This window comes from Monodon monoceros, unplaced genomic scaffold (genome assembly GCF_005190385.1).
Source record: "Monodon monoceros isolate NGI ecotype Baffin Bay Population unplaced genomic scaffold, NGI_Narwhal_1 Super_Scaffold_7, whole genome shotgun sequence".
Taxonomy (NCBI): Eukaryota; Metazoa; Chordata; class Mammalia; order Artiodactyla; family Monodontidae; genus Monodon; species Monodon monoceros.
Genome location: NW_021703784.1, coordinates 100,667,993 through 100,689,014, shown reverse-complemented (window position 1 = coordinate 100,689,014; position 21,022 = coordinate 100,667,993). Strand labels below are relative to the sequence as shown.

At 61.0% G+C, this 21,022-nt stretch overlaps 2 protein-coding genes across 6 annotated transcripts; one reads left to right on the top strand and one right to left on the bottom strand.

Annotated features, from left to right (window-relative positions):
* The first annotated feature begins 779 nt into the window (after window positions 1-779).
* On the top strand, window positions 780-3,843 carry KCNK7 (potassium two pore domain channel subfamily K member 7). The gene is made up of 3 exons (XM_029207997.1): window positions 780-1,100; window positions 2,777-3,175; window positions 3,416-3,843. The coding sequence occupies exons 1-3, from the start codon at window positions 782-784 to the stop codon at window positions 3,619-3,621; spliced, it is 924 nt and encodes a 307-aa protein (XP_029063830.1). The 5' UTR covers window positions 780-781; the 3' UTR covers window positions 3,622-3,843.
* A 171-nt stretch (window positions 3,844-4,014) lies between these two features.
* Window positions 4,015-19,840, bottom strand: EHBP1L1 (EH domain binding protein 1 like 1). Of its 5 annotated transcripts, XM_029207993.1 has the most exons (20): window positions 19,462-19,565; window positions 16,981-17,038; window positions 16,674-16,769; window positions 16,261-16,314; window positions 16,003-16,181; window positions 15,782-15,924; window positions 15,173-15,241; window positions 14,923-15,085; window positions 14,010-14,754; window positions 12,615-12,797; window positions 11,999-12,156; window positions 11,857-11,905; window positions 10,780-11,421; window positions 6,558-6,603; window positions 6,382-6,437; window positions 6,162-6,285; window positions 5,774-5,873; window positions 4,866-4,939; window positions 4,669-4,783; window positions 4,015-4,534 (listed from the first exon to the last, which is right to left on the bottom strand). In XM_029207993.1, the coding sequence occupies exons 1-20, from the start codon at window positions 19,563-19,565 to the stop codon at window positions 4,435-4,437; spliced, it is 3,258 nt and encodes a 1,085-aa protein (XP_029063826.1). In that variant the 3' UTR covers window positions 4,015-4,434. The 5 variants fall into 5 exon arrangements, with proteins under 5 accessions (XP_029063826.1, XP_029063824.1, XP_029063828.1 ...); XM_029207991.1 differs by having other exon boundaries at window positions 12,615-14,754; window positions 19,462-19,840; XM_029207995.1 differs by lacking the exon at window positions 14,010-14,754 and having other exon boundaries at window positions 15,045-15,085; window positions 19,462-19,838.
* Between the last annotated feature and the right edge of the window lie 1,182 nt (window positions 19,841-21,022).

Below are 21,022 nucleotides of genomic sequence, written 5' to 3'. Positions count from 1 at the left end.
CACCTGCCCTCTCCTACTCCACAGCCCAGGCCGCCACCTTTCCATCCGGGATGCCTGCACTAGCCCCCTCCATAGGTCCCCTGAGCCACATGTCCTCAAGGCCCTGTGTCCTGACCCCCAACTCCGCCCCACCCCAGCAGGCCCCTGTTTTTCTCACCACCCTAGCTCTTTCCCACCTGGCCTGGCCTCTTCTCTTCCCCAGCTGAAGTGCCGCTCCTCAGAGGAGCTTTCCAGGTGATGCTCCCCCGGAACTCTCCCCCATCACCCGGGGCGTTTCCTTCGGGGAGCTTGTGATGATGTGAGCTTGTCCTGCGTCCTTGCTAACAGGCTTCTTGTGGGAACACCAGGAGGCAGGGACCCGGTCTGTCCTCTCCCCTAACGTCCTCTGGGTCCGGGCACCTGCTGAGCAGGTGAATGGGGTCTGTGACTGAGTGAGCTCATCCCTGAATAAACAACCACAGTGTGACTGGGAGCCGGTCAAGTTACCTCTCGGGGTCTCGCCTTCCTCCATCCCGCCCCGGACCACCCATCACCCCCCACCCAGCTTTGGCGAACTGGGCAAAAAACTTCTTGCCCCAGAAATGGGGAGGAGTTATCCAGCTCACCTCCTTGCCTCACCCTGCCAGCCCTACTCACCCCAGCTGCTGTCCCAGGCTTCCCTCCCTCGCCAGCCACCCACGCTGCACCTCCTCCCAGCCCCACCCTGCCCGGCCCCTCCCAGGTGCCTGTGGTGGAGCAGTCGGCTCCCAGGGCACCTCTGATGGACTCTGGGCGGCACACCATGGGGGCTCTGAGGCCCTGGGCCCGATACGGGCTACTGGTTGTGGCCCACCTGCTAGCCCTGGGGCTTGGGGCTGCAGTGCTCCAGGCCCTGGAGGGGCCTCCAGCACTCCAGCTCCAGGCCAACCTCAGGGCCGAGCTGGCCACTTTCCAGGCGGAGTACAGGGCCTGCCTGCCACCCAGGGCACTGGAAGAGCTGCTGGGCACCGCCCTGGCAGCCCAGGCCTACGGGGTTTCCAGCCTGGGCAATGGCTCCCAGGCCAGGAACTGGGATCTGCCCTCAGCCCTACTCTTCACTGCCAGCCTCCTCACCACCACAGGTAAGGCCGCCAGGAGGCCGGGCAAGAAGGGGCACTTGAGGCCATTGCTACCTGGGGTCCCTGGGGGTGCAGCCCTTCCCCCAGCCCCAAAGTGCTAGACAGAGCCCAGGCCTTATTAGGCCTGTCATCACAGCTGGGGCTCCCCACACCAACACACCCCAACTAGTGCCTCAACTTCAACTGCCAGGAGGGGTGTGGGCTCCTCAGTCCCACCCCCAGGCACCCTTTGAGACCCAGGAGAGGTGCCCAGACCCTGCGGGCCTGAGGCAAGACTGGGAACATGAATTATGGGATGGATTCTTGGATGGAGGGAAATGGAGTGAACCCAGGGAATACAGGACCACCATCCCAGAAGGAGTGTGAGGGAAGGCTCCCGGGGGAGGAAGTCCCCATGAGATGGTAGCCAAGGCAAGAGGGCACAGAGATAGACACGAAGGAATTCCTGGCAGAGGGAACAGCATGTGTGAAGGCCCAGAGGAATAAAGCAATGGGACCCACAGCCCTGGGGGGATTTGTCCTGCAAAGTGTCTAAATATTTTTTAAAGGCCATTTTCCATCTTTTTAAAAAATTTATTTATTTTTGGCTGCGTTGGATCTTCGTTGGCCGTGCGCAGGCTTTCTCTAATTGCAGCAAGTGGGGTGCGCAGGCTTCTCATTGCGGTGGCTTCTCTTGCTGCAGAGCACGGGCTCTAGGTGTGTGAGCTTCAGTAGTTGTGGCACGTGGGCTTCAGTAGTTGTGGCTCACGGGCTCTAGAGCACAGGCTCAGTAGTTGTGGTGCATGGGCTTAGTTGCTCCGCAGCATGTGGGATCTTCCCAGGCCAGGGCTCAAACCTGTGTCCCCTGCATTGGCAGGAGGACTCTTAACCATTGAGCCACCAGGGAAGCCCCATTTTCTATCTTCTTTTGGAAAAATTTGGAAACCTATTTGCACTGAGCCAGAATCCTTGTGGAGTAGAACAGGGCCTGCCTTGGGGACAGAGCACATGCTCTCCAGCCCACCCCAGTCCCCACCACTCCCTTTTGTCTTACTTCTGACTCCTCTAGGTATTTGTGTTTACAGCCCTGGACCAGCCGACCCTGTTCCCCCAGCATGCCCTGCTCTTTCACCTCTCCCTGCCTTTGCACACACTTTTCCAGCCTTGAATGCCTTCTCTCATGTGCGCTGCCTCTTTTGCAGCCCTTCGTGTCAGGTGTCCTGACTGTTTTTCCTGCCTGCCTTCCCCACTGGAGCCTGGGCAGACTCTGATTCCAGCACAAGGCCTGGCACCCAGGATAACTTGATATACCTTTGGGGAATGAAGGAAGGGGTAACATTTCACCTGGTGGGTTTGGAAGTGGGAGTCAAGGGCAGAGCTGAGGAATCTCTCAGGAAGCCAGGCTGCCTTGGGGTAGGACAGCAGCTCTCAGAACTGTCCCAGCTACAAGAGGCCTGAGGGGACTGTCTCTTTTAATCCTTTCTTGTTCCAGAAAATAAAAGAGTGGCCCGGAGAGGTTAAGGGACTTGAGTAAGACCCCAAGTGAATGAAGAGCAGAGCCAGACAGAGCCCCTGCCTGAACAGTTCCAGCAATCTCGGCCACCAGAGGGCAGCCTTCTACCGGAGGGAGGCTGGAGGAAGTGGGTACCCGGCAGGCATCCCACTCAGGTGCTCATTACCCTTGTCTCTCTCCTCTCCAGGTTATGGCCACATGGCCCCACTAACGGCAGGTGGAAAGGCCTTCTGTGTGGTCTACACGGCCCTGGGGCTGCCAGCCTCCTTAGCACTTGTGGCTGCACTGCGCCACTGCCTGCTGCCTCTGCTCAGCCACCCGGGTGCCTGGGCAGCCACCCATTGGCAGCTGACGCCGGCCACGGCTGCGCTACTGCAGGCATCTGGACTGGGCCTGCTAGTGGCTGGAATCTTTGTGCTGCTGCCAGCACTGGTGCTGTGGGGTCTGCAGGGCGACTGCAGCCTGCTGGAGGCCATCTACTTCTGCTTCAGCTCACTCAGCACCATCGGCCTGGGGGACCTGCTGCCTGGCCACGACCATGGCCCGCATCCAGTGCTTTACTACCTTGGCCAGTTCGCACTTCTGGGTGAGTCCAGCTGCCAAGGAGCGTGACAGGGAGGAGAGGAGGGAAGAGGAGCCTGGACTACAACTCCCATAAGCCACTGGGGAGGCTGAGCCTCACGGGTTGGAAGGACCCTGCCCCAGGGCAGGGTGTGGGAGGTTTAGTCCGAAGTGCTAAGAGAATTGTGAGGGCTGGTCACTTGCTGGGAAGGGAGTGGGGAGCGTCAGCACCCTGAGCGCTGCCCTAGTAACCTCTCCTCCCCAGGGTACTTGCTCCTGGGGCTCCTGGCCATGCTGCTGACCGTGGAGACGTTCTTGGAGCTGCCCCAGGTCCGTGCCATGGTGAAGTTCTTCAGGTCCGGGGGCCCTCTGAACGCTGAGGACGAAGGTGGCATCCTAGGCCAGGATGAACTGGCTCTGAGCACCCTGCCACCCTCAGCAGCAGCCCCAGAACGGGCCCCAGCTTGCTGACAGATGTCAGTGATGGAGTTGAGCTCCTTTCAGGTGGAGAAGCCTGAGGAGGAAGCCATCGGGAGTGGCTGGGGAAGCCTCTGGGGGTGGGAGGGGAAGGGATGGATGTGAGGACCTCAGGGAATGTGTTAATAAAAAATAAAACGGGCAACACCGCCGACTATTTTCGTCTCCTTTCGAAATGGGACTTCCCTACAGCGATCAACAACCCAAACCCCATCATCCTTCGAAGGCAGAGTTCAAGCCTCTGGTCTCGCCTCCGCCGGCATCTGAGAGCCTCAACTCCACACAGCCCCAGTAAGGATCGCAGACAATCTTATCCGCCGAGACCCCACCCCCTTCCGTCTATTGAAAGCCCCAGTCGTCCTGAGAAAGCCCCGGAGCACTGGCTTGGCCTTTTCTAACTTTATTGCTCGCGAGGAACAGGAAGAAGGGGGAGGGCGGGGATGCGGCAGTTCAAGAGCCGTCCCTCTCCCTCGGTGCTGGCCGGCCGGGTCCTGCCCTCGGGGAGGGGTTCTGGGGGGCGTGCCTGGGACCCCCCAGCCCACCACGAGCACACGCACACACACTCAAACGGACTAATAAATACGCCCGGGCGTCACGGCCGCCCAGCCGCCCCTGTCCGTCGGGGACTGAAGGGCCGCGCGTCCGCTCCTGGTAAAGGGTGACGACGGCCCCTACCGGCCACGCGCGGCATCGGGGAGGGTCCGGTCCTCCGGAGCGCAGGCCCGAAGCGGCGACCGGGCGCGACGGGGAGAAAAGCTGCGGTCTGGACGGACCGGGAGGGGCGAAAACGTCCGGGCCCTCGCGGCCTCAGCTCAGCACACAGCGTTCGCGCCGGCTCAGCTGCCGGCTCAGCTTGCGGCGCCGCTGCTCCAGGCCGCGCTCCAGGCGCTCGTCCTCCTCCAGGGCGCTGGGAGGGAACGGGTTCAAGTCAGCCCCAGCGTCGGGCCCCACAGGCAGGCCGCCCCCGGGGTCCAGACAGAGCACGCCTCCGAGAGCCCCTCTGGAGCCTCCCAGCTCCCAGCGCATCCCGGCCCCACTCACGTCCGCTCCTTCTGGTCCAGGTTCCGGACCAGCTCGTCGCGCTGGTTCACCAGCGACACCAGCTCCTCCAGCAGGAGCTGCTCTCGGTGCTGCTGCGCGGCCGTTTTCAACCAGTCTGAGGGCAGAGGAGGCTGAGGATCAGGAGGCGCCAGCCCCTGACCGGTCCTGGTCCCCAGCCTCCGGGCCCCATCTCCCACCTTCAATGGCCAACATGGCCCGTAGCTCCCGGCTCAGCAGCTCGAACCTCCGCTCCAAGTCCTGCTCTTCGATGCTGGGGGGGGCGGGGCGGTGCCAGGTCAGGGAGAGAGGAATGGCAGGGAGCGTCCAGGGTTCGGACTGCTCCCTGGCACCCCCGCCCCCCACCTCACCGCCAGTTCCCATAGATGGCTGGACGGAGGTCAGAGCTATACCCTAGTCCCAGCTTGGAATCATCTCTTCTGTTTTTGGTTTTGGGGCAGCATGCGGGATCAGACCCCGGCCCGGCCCGCTGCAGTGGAAGCACGGAGTCCTAACCACTGGACCGCTAGGGAAGTCCCTCTTGTTTCAACTGTTCCCCAGCTGCTGGGGGTTTATATTGTCTCCTCCCCTCATCCCACCCCCTTTTTAACAAATAAGAAACAACCCAGAAGGATTATTCAGATGGATATTATTCATAAGCAGCAAGTATTGGACTAAAATTATTCTGAAAAATGACCCAGGATGTAAAAGGGAGGCAAAACCACCTCCACCATGCAGGGCTATAAAGGCCATGAAGCCCAGAATTGCTCCTGAGCCCACTCAGGAAAGCAGCTCAGCTGTCTCTCAGGCTCAGTGTTCCTTCCTGTAAAGGAACAGGGTCCAACTGGGGCACTCAGCACTGACCTGCCACATTTTTCTTTGGGCCTCGATTTTCTCATTCATAAAAATAGTATCAATTTAAGAAGTATACACTTTATACAGGAAATTAGGAGAAAAATTAAGATGGTTGAGCAATTTCTTCAAAAAAGAAAATTCAGAGAAAGAAGAGAGCAGTGAACAGTTGTAATTAGAGTGGTTAAGGTTCCATCCGCTCTGCCGGCCCTGGCTGGGCAGGGGTGGGGCCCGGACAGGGAAGCACAGGACTCACAGCAGCAGCAGCTGGTCCTGCCTCCGGATGAGAGCGTTCTTCTTGTTGACCAGCGTGAACCACTCCTGGATCAGTACCTCCTCCTGCAGCCTGTTGGCACCTGAATCGGGCCAGGGCAGTCACCAGGCCTGCCACTGACCCCTGTGTCAGCAGCAGGGGGGCTGGGGGTGGGGGGATGGTGTCTGCTCCCTTGTGGCATCTCAGAAACCTGAGCTGTGCGCCTCCAGCAAGCTGCTTCCCGGCCGGGGGGCCTCAGGGTGCCTGGCTGTAAGTGGGGAGATGACCCCAGGCTTGTCTCCTCCCACTCCTCCCAGGGTCAGAAAGAGCTGCAGGGTGGGGTAGCCGTGGTGGCACGTGCTGGGGTGTGGACTCCAGATGCCCGCCCCACCTGATTCCATGAGGCTCCTCAGCTGCGTCTCCACCTCGGCCGCCCGCCCATCTATCTGCCTCTGTTCCTGCTCCAGGGCCTGTAGCTCCGCGCACACATACTGACTTGTGTCCTGGAACCGTTGCTGGGGTGGAAAGCGGGGGCAAGGGACAGGGTGGGCTGAGCCCAAGCCCTGCCTAGGAAGCCAACCCATCACTCCTCCCACCTCAGCCCTCCTTACCAGCCCAGCCTCCTCCGCTGGGCTTGGGGGTGGCTCCTCCGATGGGGGACTCCCACCTGTGGACAGATACCAGGCTAAGGCACCCCCAACTGACATCTGTCCCCAGAAGGTCCCCAGCTCAGGATCTGTGAGCAGCCTGAGTTCAGCTGAGTCGCCACCCCTTCAAAACTACTCACCAGGGGCCTGCTGTGGGGCAGAGCTGGGGTCAGGGCTCACGACTTCCTGTGGAGGAGGAGGCCAGTAAGGGCTTGGAGGGGCTCCCCAACAGCCCGCCCTGGGGCCAGCCGGAGCCCCACTCACACAGGGGAGGGGGGGACCTCAGTTCCAGGCCCTGCAGCTTCGAGGTCCTGCACGCACAGAACTCCACCCCCATCCCTTCTGGGGAAGCACCTCCTAGAGCAAAGGCCTTCACCACCCCTGGCCCTGTGGTCCTGGGCCAGTCCCCTCCCACTGGCCGAGCCTCGCAGTCCTCGTTCCTGGGGCCTCACAGGGCTTTTGTGAGTCGGGGGTGAAAGGCTGTGAGGGGCCCAGCTGGGACCTCTCCTTCCCCCTTCTGCCCTCTCCCCCATGAATCTCCCTCAGGTCACCTCAGACTCTGTTACCTAGTGCTAGCATCTCCATCATGGCCAGGGCCCTGCACAGTGACACTGAGCTGAGCTGGCGTGGCAACCAGTACCTCCGTCTCCTGGCCAAACGGGGCACCCTCCCACTTCTCAGTCCCCACACCTAGAGAATGCTGTGCTCGCCGAATAACGCTTGGAACAGAACAGGCAGCTGCACCTACCAATTTCAGCCGGGAAGGGCAGCGCTGGCCCCTCATGTGCCCCGCCCCTGGCAACTTGCTGGCACTGTCAGCCCTGGGGCCCCCAAGTTTCAGCTCAGCTAATAGCCAGGCCCCCTTGATGGCTCCTGCTCTGGCCACCTTTCCAGGTCACGAGGTGGGGAGAAAGTGTTGAGCCACCCCCACCCTGCAACTCTGAAAGTGTTGAGTCCACCCCACCCTGCAACTCTGAGAGGCAGCCCTGGACGTCCCCTACTCAGGGGCCCTCCTCTCTGGCCTGGGTAGCTGGCAGCCTCTTCACCAGCCTCCCCCCATGCCCTGCCTGCTGACTTTACCTTCAAGCCACAACTGAAGGGTCTCCCTAAACCTTCGCCCCCGATGGTGTCACTCCCTTCACGCCCCCTCTCAGCCCCCAGCCTCACTGCCACGGCCTGGTGGCAGACCCAGCCTCAACTCCTACTGCCCCAGGCCCCACCCAGATGCCACCCTCCAGCCCCAGTGGTGGACTTTCGCTTCCCCAAATTGTTTCCTCAGCCTGGAGCGGCCTCTGTCTTGGGCAGCTGGACGCCAACTCGACCTTCCTGACCCAGCTTGGCCCCACCTCCTCCAGGGGCCCCTTCACAGGGCTTTCTTCCTCCCTCCCTAACTTTCAGGCCTCCTGAAGCCTCCCCGACTCCCACCCTAGCCCCCAGGGCCTCCCTCGTCACAGCTGTTGGTTACGCCTGTCTCCCTAAGCAGCAGCAGCCCCTGCAGACAGGTTGGGGTCCAGAGAATGCGCTCAGGGCGCATCGGTTAACTGTAATGGCTGATATGCATTAAGCATCTATTTGTGTGTTGGGTGCTGTATGTGCATCGACTCATTTAGTTTTCCCAAGAACACTGTGAGGCGGGGAAGGTTACCATCCCCACTTTATGGATGAGGAAACAGAGGGTCAGAAATGACACTCAAACAGGGCCGGCCCAGGCCTAGGGCTGTCTAATCCAAAAGTTTGTTCCCAAGCTTGGCCACCAATTTGCTGTTTGCCTCTGGCCCAGTCACACCCACTGGGCCTGTGTCCTTGTACGTAAAGGACATACAAGCCCCTGGGGGTTGCAGGGCTCCAGAAAGATATCTGGGGAAAAACACAGTCCCCCCCTTTTGAAAAGAAAATTTTTTAACAGAGTACACTCAGGTTGGGGTACCCCTCTTTTTTGTTGTTTGCTTGTTTGTTTGTCTGTTTGTTTCGGCTGCACCGTGCGGCATGTGGGATCTTAGTTCCCCAATCAGGGATCGAACCCGGGCCCCCTGCAGTGGAAGTGCGGATTCTTAACCACTGGACTGCCAGGGAAGTCCCTCACAGTTCCCCTCTTTTGACAACACCCTGCAGGAGTACCTCAATGCCACTTTGCAAAAAGCTTTCATGTCTTTACTTCTCATCCTCAGGAAAAGAGCACAGAGAGTTTAAGTGGCTCGTCCAAGGTCACACAGCCAGTTCATAGTGCTGGGCCCAGTAGAGGGCGCCATTTTAGAGTTCAGTGTCAGAACCGGGGTTCACACCAGTATCAACTCCCTTTATCTTTTCATATCCCTGAGCCTCAACATTCCCACCTGCAAAAGGGGGTAACTGTTCCTTCCTAGAAGGAGCAGTTGCTGAGGGGTTGAGGGGGCAGACCAGGCATGAAGCAAGTGCTCAACCAATAGGGCAGGCAGATGCAGGAGTGGAGAAGCCCCAACCTCAGCAGCAACTAAGCTTACTCATGGCAGCCTTGATGGGAATTCCAACGCTTCCTCATGTCTGACCCAAATTCCCCTTTCTACACCCTCATGTGTGGCCCCTCCTCCAGGAAGCCTTGCTGGGCCACAGCAGAGGCACCCTGCCCTCCTCATGGCATTGCTTCAGCCCTGCCCCAGCTTCAAGGCGACTGACTTCACCCCATCCAGGTCTCTGGGAGCTCGCAGGCCAGGGGCAGGCCCTACGTCCTCCTACTGTACGCATGGAGGATGGTGGATGGGAGTGGCCAATGAGGAAGCATCCCCTCCAGCCCCATGGGTCATATATCTCCTGTGGGACAAGGGTTGGAGGGGGGCCTGGCTTGGAAGGACCAGACACTGGGACTTGGGCCCAGAAAGATGGAGCCTCCTGTTTTAAGATATAAAGAGCCATTGAGACACATTAAGGCAGCTTTGGCCAGAGGCCAACACAGGCCAGGATAGCACAGTTCCTATGGGTGCCTCTAATGCCCTTCCTGTTTCTCATTCATAGGCTCAGTGCTGCACCTGTGACCCTGTCCTGCTCTCCAGGCCAGCCTCATCACCGCCTGTGGACCTTAAGGGAGGTGGCTGGCAGTTCCCTAAATGAGACCTGAGCTTTCCTGCTGCCACATTTTTACTTGTGAGGTCCCACCTCTTGAGAACCAGCCCTCCGATTCTTCACCTGGGAAAAGCTGCCCGTCTTATCAGCCTGGCTCAAGTGGCTGCTTCTTCCAAAAAGCCTCTCCCAATTTATTCCCTCTTTTCCTTAGAACTTAGGGGTCATGCCTGGACAGCTGAAGGCTTGAAGCAGCCTGACAGAGCTGCCCCTGCTGTCCAGGACGGTGCTGCTGGAAAGCCCATGGCCGGGACTTCAGTGGCTGTGAGTCCTTGAGCAAATCCCTGCCCTCTCTGGAACCATCTCCTCTTTAGTGTATTGACCATGAGACACCCTGGGAGGCTGACCTGAGACCTGCAAGGGATGGGGGAACATGGGCACCCAGCAGAGTCTCCCATCTCCAACTTTACATTATCAGAGAAGAGAGGAAACTGGTTTCCAGTGTCTGGAGTTAAGGATCCAAGTCAGAGTATCTTGGGGTTGGAAGGCCCTGGAGAGCTCCCTTGAGTATAGAAACCCTGTTCCCAGCTTACAGGGAAGTGGTGGCTGCCGGTAGACCCCGCGCCACCAGCAGGGAAAGAAACGCCCCAACCCACGTAACAGTCCATGAAGAGCGCTGACTACACGGAACCTTCTGGGAACTTCCTGCTACAGCCTGATTCCACTAACTGGTTGCCGAGCGTTAAAAATCACTAGCCTGCATCTTGGCCAAGCCTGGCAGCAAAAGCCAGCGGCAGGACTTCCCTGGTGGCGCAGTGGTTAAGAATCCGCCTGCCAAGGTAGGGCACACAGGTTCGAGCCCAGGTCCAGGAAGATCCCACGTGCCACGTAGCAACTAAGCCCGTGCGCCACAACTACTGAGCCTGCGCTCTAGAGCGCGCGAGCCACAACTACTGAAGCCCGTGCTCCGCAGCAAGAGAAGCCACCGCAATGAGAAGCCCGCGCACTGCTCCCACGCGCAGCAACAAAGACCCAACTCAGCCAAAAATAAATAAATAGATAAATTCATTAAAAAAAAAAAAATTGGCGCCGGGCCGCCGGCCTGGGCACTGGCGCCCCCGCTGAGGAGTTGGCGGAGCCACCTCGTCCTCGAGAGGGACTGCCGCAGCACCGGTGCCTCAAATCAGACGCCTCCCCGCATCTTGCAGAGGCCGGCCGCCCTGAAGCCACCGCCCCCCGCCCCGCGCCAGCCCTGCCCTTGGGGTCCCTCAAGACCCGCCCCTGCTCTGCCCTGCTCCCCCGACCCCCGCGCCGCTGGAGGGCACTCACCGCCGCCGCTCCGGCAGCTCCCGCGGCTCCCGAGTCCGGGTCGTCCCCCGAGAAGGAGCTGCTGTTCCGCAGCCGCGAGCGCCTCTTCTTCAGCAAGTCAGCATCGCGCACGTGGGAGAAGGAGCCGTGCGCGCGGGGCGGGGGCACGGGCCCGGCCTCCGCGTTGACCGACGGCCGCCGCAGCCTCACGCCGCCCGCGGCGCCCGGCGCCTCCATCCCGTTCACCAGCCCCTCTGTCGGGGGCACGGATGCCCGGGCTCCAGGGCCGTCTGCCGGGGCCTCCACGGAGCGCGCCTCCTGGGCGGCCTCGGCCCCGCTGTCCTTGGAGGCCGCCTCGGGGGCCGTCCCGTCCGCGCGGGTCGCGGCCTCCTGGGGCTCCTGGGCCCAGTGCTCGCGCAGCCGCTGCGCCAGGCCGCCGGTGTCCAGTTCGTCGGGCGGGCTCGACTGGGAGCTGGCCACGCGGTACGTGCCGGCGCCGCCGCCGCCCTCCAGCTGCACCAGCTGCAGCTCCTGCCCCGTGCAGAAGGCGCGGATCTGGCACAGGTACGTCATGACGATGAGCTTGTCGGGCACCGACAGCAGCACCATGTCCGCCGGCTCCAGAAGCCGCGACACGCCTAGGGCCGCGAAGCCATCAAAGGCCTAGGGACGGTGCGTTCGTTCGGGTCATCGGCGGTGGGTCAGCCAGCGACCCTGCCACCCCGCCCCGGAACAACGAGGAGGTCCCTGCGACTGGCACGCCTGGGTTTGCCAACAACGCCTTCACCTTCCTATTGGGGAAAATCTAGCAACATGGCCCGCCCTTGCGTTACCCAGCAACTGCACACCAAACGGGGTGCTTTGGGGAAAAACCATCTGGTGGAAATATGCTTAAAAAAAACAAAGCTAAACTCAGGAAAACGAAAAATATAAAGACCAAAAGGGTAACTAAGTGGCAGAACTTCCAAAAGCCACAGCTGGGGCCATGAAGCCCACAGATTCCTCTCCTACACACAGACGGACAAGGAACCTAAATCTTAGCTTAGGCCTGGCTCTGGATCCTCCTTCCCTCCAGGCACCACTCCCACCCTGTCTCACCTGCTTGTTGTTCTGTTTGATGTTGAGTGGGTCCAGGGAGGCAAAGTCGCTGCAGAGAGAGCGCTGATCAGAGGCTGGATTCACACCACCCTCCCCTCCTGGCAGCCTCCCCCATTCATTTCCACTCCCTCTGGCAGCTCACATCTTGTCCGGGTAGAATCGGTGCAGGATGGCACAGAAGGCCAAGCCGTTGCGCCAGGATGTCGTGAAGTTGGTGATGCGGACGCCACGGTAGCCGGCGGTGACTTCCTGGCACCACTCCAGCAGGGACTGACTGAAGCTGACCGGGGTGGGTGGTGCCTGGGGACACAGGGATGGGCTTAGGGAATGTGGATGTGGGACTTGTGCCCTCTGCCCCTTGGGCACAAAACAGCTCCAGCTCTGGGTTTGCAGGAGTCACCACGGACCACTGGCCAGGGCCTTAGGGTCAGGCAAAAGGGTTTCCAGCTCCAGTGTTATCTACCAAGGTCACCTAAAAGGTCAGTGGCCCCCAGGCAAGATCAGAGGCCCCCAGCAGCCACACCTCAAGGTCAGCCCAGAAAATCAGCTTTCGGGGCATCCCGCTCCATGCAACCCAGGGAAGACAGGGCGGGGGAGCCAGGGCACCCTCAGAGGGGAGGGGGTGAGGGGCTCCTTGAAGCTGAGCTCCTGTCCCACCCCACCCCAGTCGGCCAGGTGGGTCCATGCAGAGCCGCCGTTAGCTCAGCCCAGGTTAGTGGGAAGCAGCAGACTGGGCCCTTGGCGGCCCCCATCCCTACCTGGCTGCCCGGCAGCCTCCTGTCCTCTTCAGGCTCCTCTGGGGAAGAGGCCCCCGAGGGCCTGGGCACCCCAGCCCCTGCCCCACTGGCCACCTGCGCCTCCATCAGGCTGGCCTCTGGGAGGTTTCCCTCAGCTTCTTTTCCCTTCTCGGTTCCTGAGACCCCAGCCTCTGCTTCCTGGGCCTCAAAAATACCAGATTGGTTCTCTGAAGCCCCTGAAACCTCTGTCTCTGCTTCCTCGGCCCCCCAAACCCCAGACATGGCCTCTGAAACTCCCAAAGTCACAGCCTCCACCTCCTGGCCCCTCAAAACTGTAGTTTCTGCCTCTGCTCCCTGGGACCCTAAAATTCCATGCTTTGTGACTGGGGCCCCTAAAGCCTCATATTTGAGGGTCTCCCAGAGTCCAGTCTCTGCCCTCTGGGCCCCAGAAGTCTGAGCCTTTGCCTTCTCAGCCTCTAAAACTGTAATTTCTGTCTGTTGAGTCCCCAGACCCTGAGCCTTTGCCATTCTAGCCTCTGGCCCTGAGAACTGTGAATCTTCCACCTCTGTCTCCTGGGTCCCCAATGTCTCAGTCTCTGTCCCTGGGGCCCCTGAACCCCCTACCTCTGTCTCCTGGGTCCCCAATGTCTTAGTCTCTGTCCCTGGGGCCCCTGAACCCCCAACCTCTGTCTCCTGGGTCCCCAGTGTCTCAGTCTCCATCCCTGGGACCCGTGAACCCCCAGCTGCCATCTCCTGGGTCTCCAGTATCTCAGCTTCTGCCGTCTCAGTCTCGATCCCTGGGACCTCAGAACCCCGTAACTCTGTCTCCTGCATCCCTGTTATCTTAAATTTTATCTCTGAGACCCCTGAACACCCCATCTCTGTCTCCTGGGCCCCCAATATTTCAGATTCTGCTGTATCAGCTTCTATCTTCAGTACCCGTGAACCCCCAGATATCTCCTGGATCCCTAGTATCTCAATCTCTGATATCCTAGTCTTCGTCCCCAGAACTCCTGTACCCACAGCCTCTGTTTCCTGGGTCCCCAGTACCTCACATTCTGCCATCCCGGCCTCTGCCCCTGGGACCCCTGATCTCACTAAAACGCTGACTTCTGTTTTCTGGGTCCCTAGTTCCTCAGACTCTGCCATCTCAGCAGCCTCTGACTCCAGGACCCCTGATCTCACTGCCTCTGTCTCCTGGGTCCCCAATATCTCCACTTCTGCTGTCTCAGTCTCTATCTCGGGGAACCCTGACCCACCCACTTCTGTTCTCTGGGTCCCCGATAACTCTGATTCTGTCACACCAGCTTCTGTTCCCAGATCCCTCAAATCCCCAGTTTCTACTTCCCAGACCCTCATATCCCTGGACATCACCCCCTGGTCAGCTGCTGGTGGGGCCCCCTGGTACTGGCTCACCTGGGGCCTGGCGCTTGCTGCTCCAGCAGAGGGGCCCTGCTCCAGGCCTGTCCCCCCAACACCAGGGGCTCCACCCCTCACCTCTGCACCCTCTCTCTCCTGGCCCGCAGCAGCCCTGGCCCCCTTGAGGTCACTGAGATGCCTGGATTGCCCTGCCGGCTCTGCTGGGGGTGGGCTCAGGATGGTGGGAGCCTCTTCCCTGGTCCTGACCCCTGTCCTCCCCTGAGAGCCCCTTGGAGGAGCCTCAGGAGTTCCCTTGAATCTTGCCTCAGATGTCACCCCTGTAGCCTCTGGTCCCTTAGTGTCCACATGTCTCAGCTTTGACCTCTGCTCAGCATCCACCTGACCAACTTCTAAACTCTCTTCAGCCTCCCCAGCTCTGACCTCTGACCTCTTACTGTTCACCTCTCTGACTCCTGACCCATGCTCAATGTCCACCCCACTAGCCTCTGGCCTGTCCCCAATGCCCCCCTCCTCAACCTTGGGTTTCTGCCCTTCCAAAGAGTTGCTGGAATCTCTGTCCTCAATGCCTGGGCCCAGCCCGGTTCCCTGGGCCTCTGTCCCTTTCTGAGGGCTTGCCCAGGCCTGGGTCTCCACAGCAGAATTCACGCCTGCTGGGGGAGCCCCTGAGGCGTTGGGGGCCTCATCTCCCCCTTGGGGGACTGGGGGCCAGGGGGCATCAGAGCCTTTCCGGAGCCGAGGGGCCAGGCTGGGGGCCGCGTCCTGGCCTGGCTGTCTTGAGGACCTGAGGAGAGAGCAGGACGGTGCGTTGCAGGGGCTCGTTTGGCCCCCCGCTCTCAGCGCCCCCCACCTCTCAGATTGCTGGGACCCTGGAAAGGCAGGTTGGCAAGGGGTGTGCAACTTCTTAAGAGTAGACAGGGGAGGGGGGGCTGGGGCTGACTCCACAGCTCACCTTGTCTCTGGTGGGGTTCCGGGGGGCCTTGGGGCCTTGGGCCCCACCTGGCCCCCTGCTACAGGAGCAGGTTCTGACCCCTGGCCCCGGCAGGCCCTGGCTGGGGGCGCAGGGGCACTCACAGGGGCTGGGCTGGTATCCTCGGCACTAGAAGGGCTGGCAGCTGGGGGGAAGGAAGGGGGATGCTGAGGCCTGGTCCCTGTGACTGGAGGTCCAGTCGCCACCGTCCCAACCCCAGCCTGGGCCTCACCTGCCTGCCGGGGCCGAAATCGGCCCTCTTCCTCCTCCTCACAGAGTGTCTTCAGCTCCCGAGAAGTATCTGGGGGTGGGGCGTTGGGGGCAGGTCAGCCCAGGGAAGGGCCCTGCAGGTCTGACCCCCTCCCCACAACTAGAATGCTGGGCCTACCTGGGAAACGCCCCAGCCTCAGGGAACCGCCCCGGCCTACGAGAAGAGACAGGCCCACAGGTGCAGAGGAAAAGAGAGACAGGACCAACAAGGACAGATGGGAAAAAAAGCCTTAACAAGCAAAAGGGAGGGACGAGATTGGGTAGTGAGGGGTGGCAAGCCTGGACTGCAGCCCCCCTCTGCGCTTTTGGCCCAGCTGTCTCGGGGCAGGTACGTGGGCAGGCAGGTACTCAGGGGGTGAGGAGAGGGCCAGGGGCACAGGGAGGTACTGGAAACCCATTCTGCAGGACAATCAGGGCTGCTGGGCAGGCTGGGACCACCTGGCAATAGTGCGCTCTGACCACTGGGCGTGCACAAGCTGGCCCTGCCCCAAAAGAGCAAGTGGATTTTGGCCCGGGTCATCCTCCACCCTCCCTAGGTCTTGGCGATCTCAGTCCACAGCTGTGAGCCCACCTGGCTGAAGGACACGAACCCTCGCCTCCGGGCCCCCTGGACCATTAGCGTCCTCCTCATCACTCTCGGCAAAGTCTTCCAAGTTGCCCACGTCACTAGGCTTCATGCTCATGAGGCTCGCAAGACTCTGCATGTCATCATCCCTGGGGGTCAGAGATCAGGGGTGAGGGCTACGGTCAGAGGTTATAGACTAGGGCCCAGGAGGGCAGTTGGACACTCACGTGGCGCGGCCCTCCCGCAGCAGCACCCCAGAGAGAGTGAGGCTCAGCTCGGCCTGCACCACCTTCACCGACTTGGGCTTCAGCCGCAGCCGCAGTGAGGCTTGGGTAGGCACAGGCCCTGCATGGCGGGCCAGGTCCACCTCGGCTGTGGCCAGCACCTTCCGCTGCCCCTTGGACTCCTGGGGGCAGGAAGGAGGAGCATCAGTGCTGCCCCAGAGTCCCCAAGACCCCAGGTTCCAGCCCGCCCCAGCCACTCACATTCTCAATAACAAACGTCCACTCTTTGGCCTCATACTGGTCCACGTGTGGGTCCTGGGAAAAGGGGGCACCGGTGAGTACAGAGGCTGCTGCGGTGGGGAAAGGGCAGGGAGAAGAGCCTGTGCTGGCTCAGGAGGTGATTGTGTGGGGCCTTCACACATGTTGAGCCCTCCTGGCAGGTATGCTCCCCGGCTTCTCCTGATCCCAGCTCTCTTCATGTGGTGGCTAAATGCTACCTCCTCCAAGGAGACCTCCTGGGCCACTCACACTGAATAGGCCCCCTGCCATGATTCTTGGTCTCACCCCTCTGTTCTTTTCTATTTGGATGGATAACGCACCAGGGGCCTCCTGTGGCTGCCCAGGGTTGCAATCACCGGCTCATTCCCATCTGTGCAGGAGGGCTAGAGACTTACCCTGTATAGGGTCACAGAGATGTCCACATTCTCAGGTACCATCCACAACACGGTGCCCCGGTATGGGTTCTGGATGCCCGGCTGCCAGCTGTGGGCCTACAATGAGCAGTCTGAGTCCTCCCCCCAATCCTAACCCTCCCCCTCACCCCTTGCCCTTATCTCCAACCTTGACCCCATCTTTCTCTCCCTTCTATGGATTCTGATCTGAACCTGAACCTGACTCCACTCACCCCTCAGCCCTGACCCACTTACCCCCCCCAATTGGCCCCACCCCCAACCCGGACCCCCAGCTGACATCCTCCCTCACCTTGGAGCAGATGCGTCGGTTCCGCCGGGTCCACACTACCACCAGCTTATCCGGTTGCCTGAGAGGCGGAGCGGGGAGAGGGGGCTACTCAGTCAGGCCCACCCGGCCTTTCTATCTCCTCCAGTCTCCCTTCTGCCCACATCCCCCTCCCCCAGGACAGGGCCCAGACAGCCCCTTATCTGGGGCCACAGGGAGTAGGGTGGGGTTGCTGAGGCAGGGTGAGGCCTGGGCCAGAGGGCAAAGGCCTGTGGGTCAGCAGGAAGTATGAAGAAAGTCATACAGAGAGACAGGCACACACAGAGACAGACAGAAACACAAGTACCCTGCAAGAAACACAGACTCAGAGACACAGAGAGACAGCCTCAGAGTAAAAGAAGCCCATTCACTCACAAATATTTGTAGAGTGCATAGCCCAATTTGGGGGCAGAGCCAAGCAAAGGAGAGGCAAGACCTTTCTGGGGCAGGGAATGGGTCATGTCAGGAGGGTCTGGAGAAGGAAGGCTCCAGGCAGAGAGGATGGCAAGTGCCAGGGTCCCAGGATGGGGGTGTGTGTGTAAGGTCGGGAGGGGAAGGCAGAGGTTGGGAAGTAGGCAGAGAGGCATAGGGTCAGCTTGTCATTCGATACCCTCCCAGGACCTTCCATGCCCAGCCCTTTGCTTTGCAGGGCCCCCGATTCCCGCAAGGGGCACCAGGGAAGACTTCTAGAAGGTGGCATCTAAGCCGAAACAGCATATGCCAGGGCAGACTCAGAGGAGAGGCAGAGATGTGGGGAGACAGAGACAAAGCGAGAGGAGAGTGTCAGCTGCGCGGGGCCGAGTCCCAGACACGTGGCTGGGCCTGGAAGGGAGAGGGCCCCTTTGCGTTGGAGGGGCCAACTGCTGCCCAGGAGGGTGGGGATGGTTAGAGGATCATCAGGCAGATGGCAACATAAGAGCCCTCCTTGCCTGTACCCTGTCCCTTGCCAGGACGCTCAGGTTCACCCAGCTCACTGCCCCTCTGGAGGCTGAGCCAGGATAACTGGCTCTCCTGTCAGCCCCTGAGGATGCCGAGACCCAGAGAGGTTAGGGGCCAGGCAAGGGCACACAGCTGAGCCTAGAGCCCTCCAGCCTGGAGCCAAGTGCCTCTCCTGGACCCCAGACTGCAGGCGATGGCTAAGGGCAGCCATGGGGACTTCCCAGAAAGGGGAAGAAGACAGTGAGAGCCTAGGGAGGGCAGGGCCTGGCTAGGCAGCCTGACTCAGGCTGGGCACGCCCTCCTGGGGAGCCGTGACCTGGGCAGAGGCAGCTTCCTAGCTGGGGCTCCAGGCGAAAAAGCTCAGGAGGCCCTGCCTGCTGCCTGTGACTCAGACACGTTGACAGTGCCCACACCCTCAGCCAGCTCTCCGGACCGTGCCCAGCGTCCCCCTGTCTTCACCCAGGATGCTGTGGCAGAAGGCAGAAGCCATAGGCCAGAGTTCAAGTTCCAGCCCTGTGCTGTGTTACCCCAGCCAGCCCGTCCTTTCTGGGCCTTGCTGAGTGGTGTGAACCACCCTCTGGCTGGCCCAGGCAACATCAGGGATATGACAGCTGCCCAAAGGACCCCAGGCCTCCTGCTCACTCTCCTCCCTGTGGACCCCCTGGTCCCTTCCTGTGCTTTCACTTGGGAGCCTAAATTTAGCCCCGCCTGGCGGCTGAGGCCCCCACAGCTGTGCCCTAATCCAGCCAGGGGAAGCTGACACTAGCAAGCACGTATATTTAGGGTGTGACGCAGGGGCCCAGGCAGCTGCGGGTGGGGGAATGTGAACGAGATGCCCCGGGTCCTTTGGCAGTCTGGGCTGGGGGGTCCTGCACCCCCTTACCTATCTCCCTGCACCCCACCACCTTGCCTTCCCCAGGCTCTCTCCTCCACGACCCACAACCTCCTAAGTCCTCAGGCCCTTTTAAGCTGCTCCCCGCCTCCCTCCTCATCCCTCCCAGCGCTCAGTTTCCCCTTTTAAGGATATTGTGGAGACGGATCCAGCCTCCCAGCGCCCACTCCGGCTGAAGGGGCGGGTGGTTCCTCTGGTTCAACAAATGGGCAGCGGAGGAAGGGGCAACATCCTTGTTCTGAGCTGGACTAGGGCCATGGTGTTTGCCGTCCCAGCCCCTCCACCCGAAGACCGGCAAAACTTGCTCCCTTTTCTGATGCCACCTTGAACCATCCCTCTGGCCAAAACCAGGAGGCCTCCCTTCCCCCAGCCTTGAGTGCAGTTGAGGCAAGTGTGGGCCCAGACAGATTCTCAGGTCGCAAGTCCTGCCCTCCGCTCCCCAAAGGCTGCCCACACCCTCAGCTCCGGGGATACCACAACCTGCAGTGGCACTTCTCTGTGCCCGGGTCACCAGGGCCGAGGCTGGGGTAGGCGGCGCCTTTGGTCACTGGACTGGGGGCAGGATTCTCAGGCCCCCAAGGCCGGATGGGGTCCCAGCCAGTCTGGGGAGTGCCCCAGGCCTCCCTCCCACTCACCATTTCTTGGTGCACTCCACCACCAGCTCGTGGTAACAGGCCACAAACTGGAACTTGGCGGCCCGCTTGCCCACGCGCTGCAAGCGCTTCCACACCGAGGTCATGGCCCTGCCGCCTCCGCCGCCCGTTCCTCAGACCCGGGGCTCCCGCTGGCCCGCGATCGCTGGCCTGGCCCAGGTCCCCATGGCCTCCGGGCTCCTATCGGCACCGCCCGCCCCGTCCGTGGGGAGGGGTCCGAGGCGCGGGACCCGGAGCCGCTCTTGCCGCCGCCGCCGCTGGGGCCCGCTGGGTGGTCTGGCTGCGTCGGCGGGGTCGTCCGGGGCGCGTCGTGTCGCTGGAGCGCTGAGCGGCGAGCGCGCCGTTTCCTGGAGCTGCACCCCCGTCGGAAGGCGGGCGGGGCTCCGGCGGGGGGCGGGGGCCGGGGCGAGAGAGCGGGGGCGGGGCGGCCCGGCTTCCGGGGCCTCGCGCGGGAGGGAGAGCGAGGGGCGAGGGGGGCGCCTGGGGCGAGGGGGGCGCCTGGACCGCAGCGCCCGCTTGTTGCGCGCCGAGGCGGTGTGGAGGCGCGGGCCGAGTGGGGGGCGCGCGGGCCGGGGCAGGGAGCCACCAGCAATTGGTACCGCCCTCGCGAGCGCTGCCCCGGCCGCCTCCCTTCCTGACCGCAGCCCTGGTAGGTACGTACTGGTGGCCCCATTTCACAGGCTGGGGAGAGACCCAGAAAGGAGAAGAAACGTGAAGGATCACAGTGCGCTGAGCCAGAGCCAACTGGCCTCAACAGTGGGGAGAGGCAGACTCCTGCTGCCACCCACGAATTAACCAGAGCAGGAAGGAGCAGGGTCAGCGGCCAACCCGGGTAGCCCTACCTGTGGGCAGCACCCACTTGCCAGTTTCAGAACCTGACTCTCCAGCTGTCAAGTGGGAAGGTGGTCCCAACATCCCACAAGCAGATGACTTCCAACAAGCGTGTGACCTTGGGCAAAGTACTAACGCTCTGAGCCTCAGTTTTCACCTCAGTGAAATAGGGATAATTATAGTTCCATCTTTTACAACATCATTGAGAATGAAACCTTGGAAAGCATTAGTGTAGAACCTGGCTGATTTTGCCGGTTTTATTAAATGAAATCCGTTATCATGGACGGGAGTGTGTGTGTTTACTCTCCCTCCCCTGGGAAGCCTGCCCCGGGGCGTTAACCGCTCTGTTCACACCTAGATTAGAGCCCTTATCGCCAGCCCGCCCGGCTGCCTGCTTGGTAATGAGCCGCTGCAGGTGTCAGGCGCAGAGCTACAAGAACTGCCATAGGGCAGCACATCAGCCTGTTCCGTCTGCCAGTGTGAACGCTCTGCTAGGTTTGCGAATGGACAGAAGCCTGGTCCTTGATAAATACTCGGTTTGAACAGGACGTCTGATCTGCCAGGAGTGTCAGTTGAGTTGTGTCCAGGAGGCATGGGGATGAGCAGCCGGTAAGCCTAAGTGCGCAACTTTGAGGTCCTCTCCTCTTCTCTTCGTTTCAGGAAGCTGTGGGGTATTGTGCGTGTGTGTGGAAGCCTTAGCACCCACCATTCG